At 31.2% G+C, this 16,854-nt stretch overlaps 1 protein-coding gene and 1 long non-coding RNA gene across 5 annotated transcripts in view; one reads left to right on the top strand and one right to left on the bottom strand.

The window, feature by feature from the left end:
• LOC141450689 (scavenger receptor class B member 1-like) overlaps nt 1-15,537 on the top strand; it is a 120,832-nt gene extending 105,295 nt beyond the window's left edge. For 3 of the 4 annotated variants that reach the window (XM_074121361.1, XM_074121360.1, XM_074121359.1), the window contains exons 2-10: nt 5,793-5,884; nt 5,995-6,155; nt 6,918-7,059; nt 8,460-8,660; nt 9,456-9,680; nt 9,842-10,001; nt 10,716-10,834; nt 10,936-11,061; nt 12,509-15,537. In XM_074121361.1, the coding sequence (XP_073977462.1) occupies nt 5,793-5,884; nt 5,995-6,155; nt 6,918-7,059; nt 8,460-8,660; nt 9,456-9,680; nt 9,842-10,001; nt 10,716-10,834; nt 10,936-11,061; nt 12,509-12,874 (1,592 nt within the window). In that variant the 3' untranslated portion in view covers nt 12,875-15,537. Of the gene's footprint in view, nt 1-5,566; nt 5,707-5,792; nt 5,885-5,994; nt 6,156-6,917; nt 7,060-8,459; nt 8,661-9,455; nt 9,681-9,841; nt 10,002-10,715; nt 10,835-10,935; nt 11,062-12,508 lie in introns of those variants that run through there. The other variant, XM_074121362.1, reaches the window with a different exon arrangement.
• Nucleotides 4,010-5,439, bottom strand: LOC141450690 (uncharacterized). Its single transcript, XR_012456228.1, has 3 exons — nt 5,242-5,439; nt 4,754-4,875; nt 4,010-4,347 (listed from the first exon to the last, which is right to left on the bottom strand). It is a non-coding gene; the product is annotated as an uncharacterized lncRNA (long non-coding RNA).
• Nucleotides 15,538-16,854: the final 1,317 nt, after the last annotated feature.

The following is a 16,854-nucleotide window of genomic DNA, read 5'->3' as shown; positions in this document are numbered from 1 at the left end:
GAAAATTAGTTTTTTAAGTGCTCCATTTTTTGTTTAATTCAACATTTAATAGCTTTAATGAAATTTATTTATGTTTTTAAACTATAAATTAAATGTATTACAACGATAAATTTTGTACGAGGAAAATATTTGTACTCATTCTTCATGTTTCTGCATGTCTATTATATTGCAGTAAAAGGAAATTCGTGTGCGTGTTAAAATTATGAAAATCTGGTACTTCCGGGCAGTTAATTAATTTCGCCCAAAAGATTATCCAAGCTGGCTCACACAGTTAATTGAACTTCCGTTGTTTACTTTTGCTGACCACTCACTAACCAATTTGTTGGATCCACTTTCAACGAATTCAAGAAATTTTTTTAATAAAGAATATATTTCCATTGTAAATGTTTTCCAACACAGTTTTAAAGAAAAGTCAAGTTTAATTTCTTTGATTCGTTTCACCACAAAGAGATGCGGCGTGACTTCGGCGCCCCCTCCTCCACATTTCTTATTTTAAGAGTTTATACAAATTTCTTGCATAATTTCTAGTATTCCGTGACCATAAGATTACAAAAAGGAATTATTCTAAAAAGTTTATTCCCACGATATTGTTATTCCTTTCTCTGAAAAAATGAAAGAATATATTGTGACACACTCTCATGAATTTCTCTTAACCTCTAAAATTCTAGTTCCCAAATTTTCTTGAAGCAGCAATATTTGTATTTAATTCTTACTAACATTATGAAGTTTGAAAACATTACACTGAAATCTTAATTAAGTGAACAATCCATGGAGTAAAGTCGAACTTCGGATTGTGCAATCATCTCCCAAATCCTATATCTTATATAATTCGTCTAAGAGTAAATTCCAAGTATGAATAAAATGTCTAGGAAGGAACTTTAAGAATTCTATTGGAGGAGAGTTGTGTGAGTATTTCAGGCATTTATAGAATTTGGTTGATTCGAATTTGTTAACCTTGATCGAATAACGATAAATAACCTTGTATTTAATTTGTTTATCGACTTTTTATTTTATTTATTTGAATTTTTTATTTATTATATTTATTTTCGTATTTTATTACGACTGTAGTGATGCGATTTTCTTGTCACGATCTCTTCGAAATGACACTAATCATTTTCCTAAAGCATCGTGCATTATTTCCCCACTAAAATGCTTATCGCTGTTACTTCAAGCGTTATTCTAGCAATAATCGATTTATTTCAAAAGAGATACTCCAGAAAGCTGCGATCCCTCGAGTTCTTCTGAAAGCGCTACGTCAGAACAATGTACGGTTCTGCCAGTTATAAGAATAATTGATTAATAATTAAATGAATTAAAGTTCCATTTTTCGGATGTTTGAAAGTGCGAACTTTACTCGATAGATTTTATCCGTTCTGCCGCGAATTTTATTATTATTATTTATTTCTTTATACTGCCAGCCTCCGGACAGTGTTCTCTCGTTATAGACAACACTGTCCATCCCCGGACAATGAACTGTAAGAAGTTCCTAGGAAGAAAAAAATCTAAGGGTTGGCAAGCTGGATTCGAACCTACGATCTCCGCAATAGGACTCCCTTATGCTAAACACTTAGCTAATCTATAGTCCAGCTCATGTCTTTAAAACTTAGTTATGTTAACCATTCGCTTAAATTTGTCAGCATTATTAATTTTTCTTTTAAGGAAATAACCTTCCGACGAAAAATTAAAATCTAATCTCTATCATGTACAATAATGGCAAAAGCAGTATTACATTACCCCATTAACAATGACCCTTGGAAATCTTTAAAAAAAAACTTTAAAAAAAGAAACAAAACACTAAAACCGGAAGCTATGAAATAGCGGTAACTACAAATATCCAGCATTGTGGGCATTGTTTCCTGTTCAAATTATCATAATAAAGCTGATCAATCTAAGTTGATAATGATGACGTGTCTAATTAGTTCCGGAGGAATTCCATGATTTTTGACAACTTCAAGTAACCGGAAGTGTTTATATGTTTGTTTTTTATCAGATTGGGAACTCGAATAAATAATACTTGAATATTAAACTAAAAACTATTTTTTAAAAAATAAACTGGTGTGTACACTCGCATGACTTTTTCTTACCGCGACTTAAATAATTCAGACAGGATGCTAGTTTATAGCTGATGACGTGCCAATTAGGTCAAAGATCTGGAACTAAAGTCTTCTGACTGTAAAATCAGTTTCAGTATTTTCAGGTACCTGCTGTTCGCTTGATTAGAAATTAATTTTTAAATTAATTTAATCATAAAAATTAAAAATAATTGGATCAAAGTTTAACGCTCGCCTTTTTAGCTTTTATCAACTTAAATATTTAATCAGCGATATTAATTTTTAAATTAATGGATTTTTTAGTATTATGGCTGAATTTTTTAATTTCATATAGATAATGAAATTAATACAAATACGTTTTATCTTTAATTATCAAAGGCTTCAAATTTTAAAGAAAGCAATAAATTCAAGAAAGCTCTTCTTTCTTTTCTTCTACAATATAATAACAAATTTGAGACGCCTTCATAAACTAGGTCGTCAAAAGCGTCTGCAAATAGGTCTTCTAACTCTTGTCATCTGTAATTCTGAAATAAAAACAATAACATTTCATAACTCCGCCACTTTACATTATACTGACTTTTAATAAATATCCAGAAGTTAAAGGTTATGATTTTATAAATTTTCTCCTTTATATTTTCAATAATAATAAATACGAGAATATACAATCATTAACATTAATAATGTCTTATACACGTTATATAAGTATGAAATAAATAAAGTAGTATATAATGTATACAAACATTATTATCATATGGATGCCGTCTTAATAAACTATTAGCAATAAATATCATTACAACTAAAATTTATCGGTACACTATTTATTCTATTCTATTATCGCAGATAATTTACATTACAGCAGTTTTACGCGTGATTAATTCTTTATAACTTTAAAAATACCAGTTTAATTGGCTTAGAAAATGTTTCCCACAGATTTTAAATAAGTTTTGCTCGGCAATTATTTAAAAAAAATAAATAAATAAATAAAAAAATCAAAATCAAAAATAAAATAAAAATTAGAATGTTTGTTTACGACTTACAAACTTATTTTTGTATTCAAGCATCAACATAAAGTACCCTGAAGGTCAACTTGCTCGTGCTAATTGATTTCCAAGACTAACAGATTTGCAAGGAAGTTATCTCGAAACTGATAGTTTTTCACTTTCACTTAAGCCCCGGAAGAGGAAGTGTTTCAATGATGTTGATGATCGAAATCGAAACAAGCCTCTACGAATTCAAATATTTTGAAGTCTTGCGAGTGTGGTAGGTATTGTGTGGTTAGCGTAATTAAAGAAGAAATGGAATGGCCCAATAAGATGAAATTTAATATTTGGTGCAGTTATCACAAGTAATGCTGAGGCAATAAGCTTTTGGACGGCTCTGGCCGATGTGAAGTGTCAACTTTTTACATATCTTTTTAATATAGAACGCATTAAAATTTGGAGCTTTTACAAGAGTGCTGAACGGGCAATTATAGCTTTACAAATTTCTCTGCAAAGATAAAATTTAAAATGGCCGGTAGCTGGATTCGAACCTGCGATCTTCGCGATGGAAGCCTGTATACGTTATGCACTGAGCTAACCCCAACCCATGAGACAGATTCTAATTATTAATATTATTAGCTATAATCAAATAGGAAAAAAAAATAACCTTGAAAAATCTAATAGTTTTTCATTGCAGTTTGTGTTTCTATGAAAAAAAATATTAAATTAGGTCTCAATATTAAACGTTGGCGAGTTAAAAAATTATGTTTATTCCCTTTAAATAAATCTACGACCATAATAGCGATATTCGTATTTATATTAGAGAATCGTAATTATTGGCGATTTAGAAACAGCGAAAACAGAAATAACATAATAATTTATAATATATTTATGTAACAATAATTGCAGTTTATAGTAGTTTTGTAGTTTTTTCCAAGGAGAGATATTTACTATTATATAACTTGAGCATTGCAATTAGAAATGCATTAGATATTTTCTAGTATCACTTTTTGATGTTGTTTTAAAATTAGATCTGTCCTTAAGTAGGCCTTCTTATTTCCCAGGCTAGATGGTAATATAATAAGATTTACACGAATTAGAACTGTGTGTTATAATTATAAGAATAATAACCGTGATTTTACTAATAATTGATTTTATTTCTGGTTAATCGATTTTACAACAGATTTTATCAGTAGTAAAATTCAAAATAATATATTTCTTATAATGGTAACCTTGCAGTTTGTTTAATAACCTTTCTATGTAAATCTCCAATGCTCTCAATACTGAAGTACTTTAAATTTTAGCATGTTAATTATCTGCAAGAAAAATATGAATTAATAAGTGTTCCGCAATTCTAGAAGATTGGAAACTACTGATACAGGCTGCGAAGTTCTATAGAGTACACAATTTAATCTAAAAGACAATGATTGCCCAAATTTATTTCTTGATGTTAAAATAAATATTAAATAATTGGATTAAAAATAAAATTAATTTTACTAGAATAAACATAAGAAATAGGTAACCAAAACTTGGTTATTTAGGTCAAGGAACGTTTTTAAATCTTTCTCCATCTTTGAAAGCTCATTGCACTTTAACAAAGCCCTTTCGCTTTTTTTATTTTTTTGCAATATTACACATAATATCATTCATATAAAAACAAACTATTTTCAACTTTATCTTGTACTTTCACTATTCTACCACATTCATAGAAAACAAACTTACGAACTATTGAGACATAGTTGCGAGTATTATTTTTCTCTGTTTTTGAAAGTTTCTTCCCATTAGCGGTTGAAAAAAAGAACAACTACGTTGTGAAATGGCTGCTAAAGCACATAGATAAATACCTGGAACACACATATTCACTTATAACCATATTACATACGGACATTCAAACTAAATCACTATTTTTTTATGCCCCATGGTTTTATTACGAAAATCCTAAGTTGAAAATAGGGTACAGAAAAAAGTAAAAGTTTTCACGAATAAAAGACATGAGAAAATAAGAATTTTGAAATTCGAACTGTTCTTCAAGTTGGGTATAAAATCTAAGTTATCAGATAAACTTTGAAGCTACTTAAACAAAAAAAATAATCTTAAATGAATAGAGTTTAAATTCTTGCCAATTGAAAACAGTAAAAGGAATAAACTAACGCAAATAATTGTCTAATAACGTTATAAATAGGTAAATAGAAGTAATCAACGTGACTCACTTTTATATAATTTACGATTCATTCTAATTCTTTTCCTTAAAGGAGTTAATCGATAATTAACAAAGTAATTGTCACGCAATAAATTTAAAGTAATTGTAACTAATGATGAATCAAATAATTAAAAAGTAAATCTAGTTTAATGAATTTTCAATACTCTTTACTACACAAATTCGAGTGGAACTCAAATATCTGAAGCAGATGCTAAATATATTTCTAGGGTTATTTTTAGAAGTTCAATTCTTGACAAATCGATTACAAGTTTCAGATTCTGATTTTGAATTGATTCAAATAGGATTCGTAACGATTCAAATAGGATTCGACATGATTCAAATTGAAGCTAACATAACCTCATTTTCATAAATGCAAATAGGGTTACCTTTAGAGACATTTCTGTGTATAGTTAGGGTTTATTACACGTTTAGCAAGAATTATGTTCTGTTCAAGTGAGAACCTTTGAGAATTTTAGTAAGTGAAATCGAGAATGTAAACAAGATTTACATATGTATAGCAAGTTTAGATATTAATATGGTGTATTTTTTTTTATGTTGCAGGGGTATATACTACTACAGTCTGCGGCCTGTGTGCGATCATCCTAGGTTCCATAATTGTTGCTGTAGATCCTTATCAGATAGTATTTAAAATGGTCATTATACATTATTTTATAATTTTAAGTCATATATAAAAATACTGACTCACTAAATACTGATAAAATTATTTAGTTAGCAAATTTTCTGATCTTTTTATATTTCACAGAAAGTGATCTTCAGCGAAGGTAGTGAAACTTTTCTGATGTGGGAAAAACCGGAAGTAGATCTGTTGTTGAAAGTTTATCTCTTCAATATCACTAATAAGGATGCATTTCTCAAAGGAACTGAAAAATTAAAAGTGCAAGAAGTGGGACCTTATGTTTATAAGTTAGTATTGCATTCGTTTAAAAGAATATTGTATGGTATTTCACAAAGTTCTCCGCGTAACTGCGGGTATTCCAGCCTAACTTCTTGTCTACTTGTAATCGCTGACTAATCCTCCCAAAAAAAAGAACCACTTGGTTCTTGGAGTTTGTGTACAGTTAAATTTTCACTGTGATATAAAATATCAATTTTTGGCTCCCTCAAGGGTCAGAATTGTTAGAATGTAGTAGTTGTAACAATGTGCAACTGAGTGGAAGATTTTAAGGAGCGTTTCTTAACTAAGTTCACGCATAGGACAATCCTCCTGTACTAATGTTCTAAAAGTGGGGTACTTAGAAGGGGCTTGTTGAAGTTCTTCTCAGTATACTTGTGAAGGTACTCCGGTAAATGTTTAGCCCTGTTTGCAATGGTGGGTACCGCAGAATTAGAAGAAATGAACTTCGGCATTTATTGTTAGAACCAGATCAATGAAGGTCAAGTTAGGATGTGTTTGATTCATTACCACTGCGACGTAAAAGATCCATTACTAGTCTCTTTTAGATTCAGTCGTTGCGATTGTTATGCAATTGTGAGAATGAGCCAGAATAAGTGCACCGTGAAGAACTACCACTGTGCAGAGGAGCCTCTATTGTGCTGAATAAATGCGCAACTAGCCTGAGAACGCAAAGATCCCAAAAAAATGGTCCAGTATTCGTCAATATCCACTTAAATTCCACCAAGATCTGGTTAATTAAGATTTCTCTCTAACTTACTCACTATTTTCAGGGAAAGTATGGCTCATGAAAATGTAACATTCAATGAAAATGGAACGATCACAGCGATCCCTGTACATCCGTTAACATGGGTGCCAGAATTGTCCAATGGCACAGAAGATGATATTTTAGTATTGCCAAACATTGCTCTATTAGTAAGTAACAATTTTGTTTGTAATATGCTTGTATTCAGTTTGCAATTGATAATTCTTAGGTATATTTGGATGATTAGTTACCTTAATCAGAATCAGAGTTCATAAATACGCCGCCGTTCAGCCTCACTGAACATGAAACAGCTGTAGTGTCTGTGCCAACTGTCTGGCTGTGCCACCCAATGATCAAAATTAATAATGCGGAAAAATTTGATGGATTAGATGTGAATAGGCAATTTTATAATAAATAAGAACTAACAAGTTTTATAAACTGCTCTCTTGGGCCAGAATTCTAAATAAGATAATGACTTTAAATCGTTGGCAATTAAAAATAATACTTCTTCGTTTTTAATAAAGGGAACTTGCTGTAGTGATTAGTGAACTCTAGTCAACAAACTAAATACCAGTAAAAACATAAACAAATACTAATAAAACAATAAGGTTATAAATTTCTGTGTGAATCATTAAAAGATTATTTGATAATAAAAAATTAGAGGTAATAAAAGATTTCCGTTTAAGTTAATCTGCTAAGGAACGGTTAAACGCTTAATAGAATCAGCTGAGAACACTCATACGACTTTATCTTACGATTTTCAATGTTGTGTAACTTTTAAATATTTTGTTTTTAATTCTGACTTTGAAAATAAGTTAATTTTTGTTAACTTACATTTAATAAATTGGCACTCTCGATTGTGGAAAATCCTTCAAACTCGTAATAGTTGTAAAACATTGATCTTTGAGTACAGGTTAGGTTAGGTAAGGTAAGGTTCTGTGTAAGTACTGTAATGGTACTGGGAAGAAAAGTTTATTAACAGAATTTTCTTCTAAAACAAAAGTGCCTAAATAAAAGTTCTAAAATGAAAAATCTGAGTACCTCTATGATCGAGGAATTTTGAACCACCAGTGCCATTTTAGTCTAGTACAGCGGTTCCCAATCTTTTTTCATTAGTAAACCCGTTTACCTGATTGTTTCCTTAGTGTGTACCATTAACATATAAATATATAATATAAATAAAAAAAATAAATAATCGTATTCTTGACTTTACGTATTGTAACTTTAAATTAACAGCAAAACAAACTGAATGTCGATATCGAATCATTCGATATTATATTGGCATCGAAAAAATGCTGCAGTATCGAATGAGTACTTAATTCTTGTCAATTTATATCTTATTCAGTTTTATTATAATAATTTTGTAATTTATTATATAATTTTTGTCTCATTAATAATATATCTGTATAGTTTTTATATCTTCCGCCATAATAACTTTCTTTTTGCGTACCCCTAAACAATCTTTCGCGTACCCCAGGTTGGGAACTGCTGGTCTAGTATGTGGTATCAGTTCTCACATAGTATTTTGTTTTTATTCACGTATAAACCATTTTCTAATGAATTTTGATAGAGTTTTGCTCAAGTGATGTCCACATCTTCAATGCTAACCAGACTTGGAGTGAATGTGCTGATCAGACAGACGCAGACAAAGCCGTTAGTATCGATGACTGCTAAGGAATTTATGTTTGGCTACAAGAGTACTTTATTAACACTTGGAAACAAATTAATGCCATCTTGGATTAGTTTTGGCAAACTGGGACTTATAGATAGGGTTAGTAAAAAAGTATTTATATTTTGGAATTTTTAATTATTCTTTATGGCACAACATACAAAAAGAATAGAGTTACACTAGACAGCGAAAAATACTGTGCTCTAGTCTAACTGTAAGAAAGACTTAGTTGGTAGCCTCGATTGTGTGAAGTATGTTGAAGTTAGAACTTTTTACACTTAAACGGCTTTGGAGTTTTCGCTTATCTGTCTTGAATTGACTGGTATTTGTTAATGAGAGTAAGACAGTCCTGTATAAGTCTAGTGAATCGTCAACAAGATTAAATGTGAATGTAGTAACTGCATTTATGTTTACAGAAATTGCCGCTAGAGTTCTTTACTCGGATGGGGTATAAAGTAAGGTTACCACCTATGTAATGGCGGCTTACAAGTCAACAATGTGTCAACAATTCCTCTTTTATCTATTTCACGATTAAACAATACAAATTCTCAACCTTTTTGTTTCTGTTAACGATAATTGAGTGAAACATGAAGTATTATTCCAAAAGAAATATTATTTATCGTATTTTTAAAGGAAATTTTTTTTCTTATTGTAATCGAAAGTTTATCAAATACCTATGGGAGAAATGTTGGAAAAAAATTTTTAAATTGATTATTTCATTTAAATTATTAGGTTTAAAGTAGTGGCCAATCACAATGCAGTAGGGTTGCAAACTGTGGGCGGGTCACGCCCACCTCTAGTGTAACCACGCCCCCGTCCAATGGAAACCAGTTATGGGCTGGGTCAATGCGTATTAACAATGTTGCTTCAATACCTAAATTATATCTTAATTTTCAGATGTACGATTTCGATGGCGACATAAGCACTACATTTTCTGGTACCACAGATATCCATATGTCCGGTTTGTTAGACAATTATAACAGTCTGAACTATCTACCACAATGGGAAGCTCCGTGTAACAATGTGAGCGGCGCAAGTGATGGTACCAAATTTAATTCACTTATCAGTAAAGATCAAGACTTGCTGTTCTTTAGGAAATCACTTTGCCGTTCTATGAGTTTGGTGAGTAGATTGTTTAATGCATTTCTTTGAAAAAATTGTTTTCACGGCATTGATGTGTGCCTTTCTTAGTGGCTATATAAGTGTTTTCTTAATTGTTAACCGCATGTATATTTTTATTAAAAATAAGAAAAACTCTCACCTTATTGTTACAATTACTACAGGTTCGTGTTGGTGAAGAAGTAGTTAAAGGTATCCATGGTTATAAATATGAATTCAAAAACAATTCCATGGACAATGGATTTGTCGACCCGAATAATAAATGTTTCTGCCATAAAAAGTGTTTACCAAAAGGAATATTGGATGTGCATGAATGCTACTATGGTAAGCATAGAAATGTTTAAATTTTTCAAACTAGAACTTTTTTGTTAGAATTTGCATGACACAATTTTTAAAGAAGACAGTAATTTTGCGCAGAATCATGAAAAAAAACTTTATTGTTGCTATAAATAGATTCTGTACCTTAGTCTATACTTTCAAACTTCAAAGTGATGTTGGTAATAATAAAGTATTAGTCCAACAATATTATTGATGTTGGAAATTAATATCGACCGTGTGGGGTCCACTTGAAAATATTTCAGACATCTTCTTACTAGAACTACTGATTTGCCTTCCCCCAAATGGATGTTCGGAAGGATTAGCCTGACGATCCAGCAACGTTTAAGTTAACTTGAGCTTCAAAATGATGCTGTTCAAGCTGAACCTAGTTTTGCTCAGAAGAGCGCATTGTCCAGGTGGTGATGAATTCTCAGCACAATACTGATATCTCAGTTTCAGCAGACCCACTTATTTTGGCAAAGAAGATACATCCTGTCTAATTCCTGTTTTTAGAAAACTGAAACGCTCTTCTTGTTTTCATTAAGGAAGAATACTCATTGTAAAGATTGCAAGTAATTTTAACCTCACCAACTTTGTAGACCATCTAGAAAGGAGTTATCAGAAACTGTTCTTCCAGACAAAGTAGTCTGACACAGAAATCATCGCAGCTTATCAAATTTTCCGTATTAAATCTTGCACGTTTTCATTTTTATTTTTTAGGTTTCCCCATCGCTTTATCATATCCTCATTTTTATGAAGTTGATGAAGAAGTACAAAATTCAATTGAAGGAATGACTCCAAATGAAGATTTGCATAAAACTTTTTTCATAATCAATGAGGTAAGTGGAAATTATAATTTTCTAAGTATATTAAGTTTTCATTTTATTTCAACTATTTCACTTTTAAACTGAATAAATTTTTTTATTTTTTCCATTTCTAGGAATCTGGTTTACCTTTAAATTTATCGGTTAGAATGCAAATCAATATGGCTTTTACAGACCTATCAACCATGGCCAATGTCCAGCGATTCAGTAATATGATTTTGCCTATGTTGTGGACAGATATAGTGAGTATAATTTTGGTGAAAAATAGTAGGTATTCAATCATAGCAGAGAGTTGGAGGGATCTAAAAAGTCCTCGGGTTATCATCTAATAATCTCTAGGTCATTTTAAAATCTACACTCCATTCCCACTCCTCATTCTGGTCTCTCTCAGGAGGCTGATGATCTGTCACAGATATCTATTTCCTATTTCCAGCTTCCTTCACTATTCTCTTCCTTACTATTTTTTGGAGATATTTTAAATTCTGAACTCTTGGAAGGTTATTTTTTGGTACCTTAACCTCCAATTTGGATTCTTTAGCCACAGTTTGGAAATCCTTTCCAAGTTCTCATAGCAGACAGAGAGGTTTGAGAGCTTGAACAACAAGGGTCAGCGACTTTTGGTAGTACTGACCTCTTCCTCAGTTAGAGGAAGGAGTGGGATATACTGGACTATTTGATTTGAACTTCCGATCTGCTAGACGCAGTCTTCGAGTGTAGCCAGTCGCATACATCTTGGTGCTACTGAGCTCTTCAGACTAGTAAAAAAAAAAGTAAAGTAATGGCTAGTTTCCAGGCAGGCTGAACGTCCAACAATCGAATTAGGTATCGTGGACGGAGGCGACTAGCCATCACAATTTATAATAAAATTCTCATATAAATAAATCATTAAATAAAATCCAAGGTCTAGCTCAGGAAAAACGTCTTAAAAAACTTGTAAAAGAAAATAATATATAAGAAAATCATGAATCTAAGATTTCTTCAAAAATATACGGAACAAAAAATAAACTACCCACGGACCCAAAACTGAAGTGTTTCCTCGCCCAAAAGTCTTCGGTGAGACCAATTTCCTTGATGGCCGTGCCCATTATTCCTGTAAAAAAATAATAAAAGACACGTAGAATCAAGTTTAATGGCATTTTCTCAGAAAAATCGCTCACTTTTTCTTCTCGTGATCAACAACAATTCCTCCACCGATCCGTGAACAATAGACACGTCTAGGAAGAGAAATCTTGAAGGCAGTACATCCGGAAAATCCAGAATCATCGTTGCCAGTCCCTAATCCTTACTTCCTTCAACAATATAATCTATAAATCATACAAAAATTGCTCATTAAAATCCCTTTCAAAATTTTAGTAATTCTCACTTCTCATTCATCATCATGGTCCTCAGCGCCAGACCTTCATACTGGACATAGAAGGACTTCATTTCTGCTTTTCCGGAGAGATGTTAATTCCACATTTGTTTTTATTAAGACAAAATTAAGAATTATTCTAGGCTTCTCTAAAGTCTAGCACTATCTCCTGTGAGGTAAACCAAGTAAGAAGTCGTTTAATCCTTTCAAAGATGTTGTATATATCTAAACCTATCATGTAACCTGAATTCCGGTTCATGCTGATGTCATTGTTCTTAAACATTTCTTCTTATTTGGTACATAGCTCTAATTATTTATTGTCCTTTTTTTTTTTCTAGTCTATGCCAGGTCTACCCGCAGGAATGAACACAAAATTCTACATCTACCTCACTCTTGGACCAATCTTACAAGTGTTGGCCACATATCTATTTCTAGTTGGAGGTGTAGCATTCATATTATTGTCGCTGGCAAGTGCCTTATTGATACCAAAGATCAATTTAATATCCAGCAATAGAGGAAATACAAACAACGGCAATGCTAACTTGAGAAATGCGCACAATGAAGATTGGGCGGTGGACATGTCGACCGGATTGGCTAGCAATAAGAAACGTCATCCGCCTTCATTGTCGAAAAAGAATAGCACATCCAAGGAGATGGACTTGTATTATTGCTCATTGTTGGCGGTACAAAATGAAGAATGTTGATAACGACTTCTTTTTTTTTTGCCGGAGGTTTTATTTTAGTAATGGAGGAGAAAAAAAAAAAACCTTAAATGCAATCCTAAAAAATTGGTTTAGGTTTCTAATCTTTGATTCCAAAGGGGTTCTTTAGAAGAACCATTATGCTCAAGTAATTTTTTTTTTTTTTTTAATTTATAGTTGGCCTTGCATGTTGATTTTGTTACATTTGTTATTGGGAATAAGTCTAGTATAGGTGGCCTCCTGCATTGGTGACATCCCATTCTGCAAAAGATCTTTAGCTTCCCTTTGGAAGATAGGTAAGATAAAATATGGATAGGTGGCCATTTGAACTAGATTTATGCCTTATTATTTAGAAGAAGAAAACATATCCTCTATAGATGAAACAATGAGTTGAGAATAATGTATTTAATATTTTGTTTACATCGTCATTAGTTATGATGTCATTTTAAATTCATTATTTTAACGATAGAAGAGCCTGTTCCATTTATTGTACTATTTCCTAGTTAAATATTATTGGTAGACGGTACAATTAATTGGCGAATTCAAAGTTTAAAGTTTAAAGATTGATTGTGAACAGGAATTATGAATTTGAATTAAATTGTAATAATCCAAGGATTTGTCTAATGCTGTTTTAGTCTGCTACTGCTGCTCATAGGAATGGTTTTAATGGACTTTGTAGCTAACCCAATTTCATTAATAATTATACAGACATTAGCAATAGTCCCTATATCTTGGGACCAGTGCTGATTCTGCAATCTTATTAGATTGTCTTGAATCAAGTATTTTAATAGAAAGATTTTAAATAGAATTCCAAAATTTGTTTTTCCCCCCAAAACTTTTGCTCCAATCAACTCATTTTCATCATTAATTTGTTTACGCTTTTTAAGGCCAATTAATAATAATTAAGACTTTTTATTTTTAGAAATAAAACTTATAAATAATTTTCATTTATTATTTTATTTTTTGTTTATTTTAACACAAATTGTTATTATTGTTTTTTTGTGTTAAAAAGAAAGAAAAAAAATCATTGAAAAATGGTAACAAAACGTAAAATATTTAATGTAGCCAATATTTGGCAGGAAGTTTTCGTTAATTTTCCTTTCTGTTTTTTGGGGTGTGAAATTTGATCAAATTTTAATTATTTACAGAGAAAAATGAAACTATGATTTCAGAAATCTACAGCTGAAATTGATAGGGGGTAAGTTAATAATGATTTCATAAAATATTTGTTTTTTTTTTTGCTTTTAATGATAAAAGCAAGAAATCATGCGTTTCAATTTTTAAGTTACATGAGGATGAGAATTGATTTTTGATCCGAAAATAGAATTTATTCCAACAAAGTGCAGCTGATAACTGAAATAATCCAACAATCATACTGAAAGATCTTTTTCTTGGCTCACTGGGTATCGCAGTGTTTCTTCGTGGTATTTGCCAGTCTTAAAGGGGTCTGTGTTAGCGTGTGTACTAGTGAAAAGTTTTATGGGTTCGATGGTTCCCAATTAGTTCAATGTTAGCTTCAATACGTTCTGTACTAGAGTTACGGCTTTGAGTGTGAAATATTAGGCTGGGCCCCTCCCCCGAGAAGATATCAAATTCCTTGAAGAAGTGTTCGGTGTGCTTTTATCTTTGGCCACTCCTTCATGAGGTCACAGGAGTTAGGCTGTAGTTCGCTAAATCTAAGTTAGTTGCAAATAACACTTCATTCTGCAGGTTTTGTCTTTTACGGTAGTACTCTGGGTTTTTTTTTTTGCGGATGATCCGAAGAGATGTCCAAGTCCAAGCAGACATGACTCAGATTTCTGGATGGATGCCTTTACTAGGTCCAAAGCTCTCATACCAGATCCATTTTGTAGAGAATGAGATAGAGTAGGAGAAAGCTCCCAATTATTTCATCTTAGATTGAGATGATCGGTCTGCGGGAAGGCTCTATTTTGTGCGTTATCCAAAGCGCATTTAGGGGACTCCCGCCCACATTCTCAAGGATGAGAATTATACGTGTCCGTAGGTCCTCTACCCTATTCAAACGAGATGTCAAAAATTCTTAGTTTGAGACTAAAATACTGCTCCACTAACCCATATAGAGTTGATAGTTGGGCGATTTTGTGGTTTTTTCCCATAGACATGGACTCAGATTTCTGGCTGGATGCTTTTACTAGGCCCAAAGCTCTCATACCAGATCCATTTTGTAGAGAATGAGATAGAGGAGGAGAAAGCTCCCAATTATTTTATCTTAGATTGAGATGATCGGTCTGCGGGAAGGCTCTATTTTGTGAGTTATCCAAAGCGCATTTAGGGGACTCCCTCCCACATTCTCAAGGATGAGAATTATACGTGTAAGAACGGTTTTCAAAAACAGATTTTATTATTATGTAAAAAATATAATTTAATAAATAAATACATACATACATAAACAATTAATTAAAACAATAAAATACCAGTAAAGAATAATTAAATTACTAGCTATATTTCACCGTCGTTAAACACTATGAAAAACTGTGTAACGTAAACAATCTAAAATTCTGCTAAACCTTCCTAGACTATAACCTAACCTTCACCTGTATAAATGCATTCAGAAATATTTGTATAAGCTGCGATACCCTCATAGACGCCCTTAATTATTTTTTCCACAAATATCTAAACTAAAGTTCATAAAATGATTTTTTTTTTTTAAAAAAAAAAACTAATTCTTTCAAAACCCTAAATTAATTGAGAAGAAAAATGAAAATTTACTCAGACTTCCCATTAGACCTACAGTACCTGATTGCTATAATTTTACCTCTGTATTAATAAAACATTTATGCTTAGTCAGAAAAAAAATTAATTAAAAAGAGTACCCAATATATTTACAATATTTAAGTGCAATTATTGTCATGACTAAATTAATTTATCTTTAATCAAAATGATATTTTGTTTAATTTAGAATTTATCATGTTTGAAAATAGAAAAAAATAAACCAGCAAATAAAAAGAATTAAAAAAATAAAAGTGTATATACAAAAAACAAAAATCTTGGAGGTTAAATAATTGTGATATAGAAATTTAAGGCTTGTAGTTTTTTTGTACTAATATTTGATAGTATTAAGTTCTTTTTATTTACTTTTATTGTTTATTATTATTTCTTAGTTGTCACTTATAGTTTTGGTGTAAAATTATAATTACAGACTGTAGAGGAATTTAATAGTTTTGTATTTTGCCATATCGCATAACTTAATTCATTAAGGGTTCTTTCAAAATTAAATATTTTCTCACATTGCTTTTGGGGGTTCTGTTTTTTTTTGTAGTTTATAAAACTTATGGCCAAAAGTAGTTTTAGGTAATAATTTTTTTGTAAAGAAAATTATTATAGTTTTTATATTTGTAAAGATCTGGTATTTTTCATTTGAACATGTTCTAGATTTATTTGTTTTACAATTAATTCAACAAAATCACTTAGAAAAGAAGAAAGTGTACAATTTTTTGAAGTCTAAGGGGAATACTTTGATGATGTAGATGCAACAACCACTAACAGTTCGTGGTATACCGTGTTCTCCCAGGCAGTATTGCTCAGATATTGGGGCACTGAACAACTTAGCTTCGGGCGCCAATGTGTTCAAATCTTTAAGTGCCTTCAAATAAAATAAAAAAAAATTATATAATAATTTTTGAAAACCAGATCTTATGAAATTTCAAATAACTTTTTTTTTTTTTCAAAGATCGCAAATTTGAAAAGTGAACAAATGAATTATTTTTAATAAAAAAAAAAAATAAGAATTTTATCGAGATTATCTTTTTCTAATTAATTACGCCACTACATCTTTTAATTGTAATTTTATTTTATACAAATTGTATATATTTGAAAGGGCATATAATAGTAATTGGTATTTAATTATCCTCTTTAATAATAACTATCCAGGTACCATTTATTAGTAAGATAAACATTATACAACAAACAAAATATTTAATAATAAGTATCTTTAATCAAAACTGATATTTTTAATAAATTCT

This window comes from Rhodnius prolixus, unplaced genomic scaffold (assembly GCF_049639745.1).
Source record: "Rhodnius prolixus isolate KJV_2025 unplaced genomic scaffold, Rpr scaffold_8, whole genome shotgun sequence".
Classification (NCBI taxonomy): Eukaryota; Metazoa; Arthropoda; class Insecta; order Hemiptera; family Reduviidae; genus Rhodnius; species Rhodnius prolixus.
Note: the sequence above shows the minus strand (reverse complement) of the source record. Positions and strands in the feature narration are given on the sequence as shown.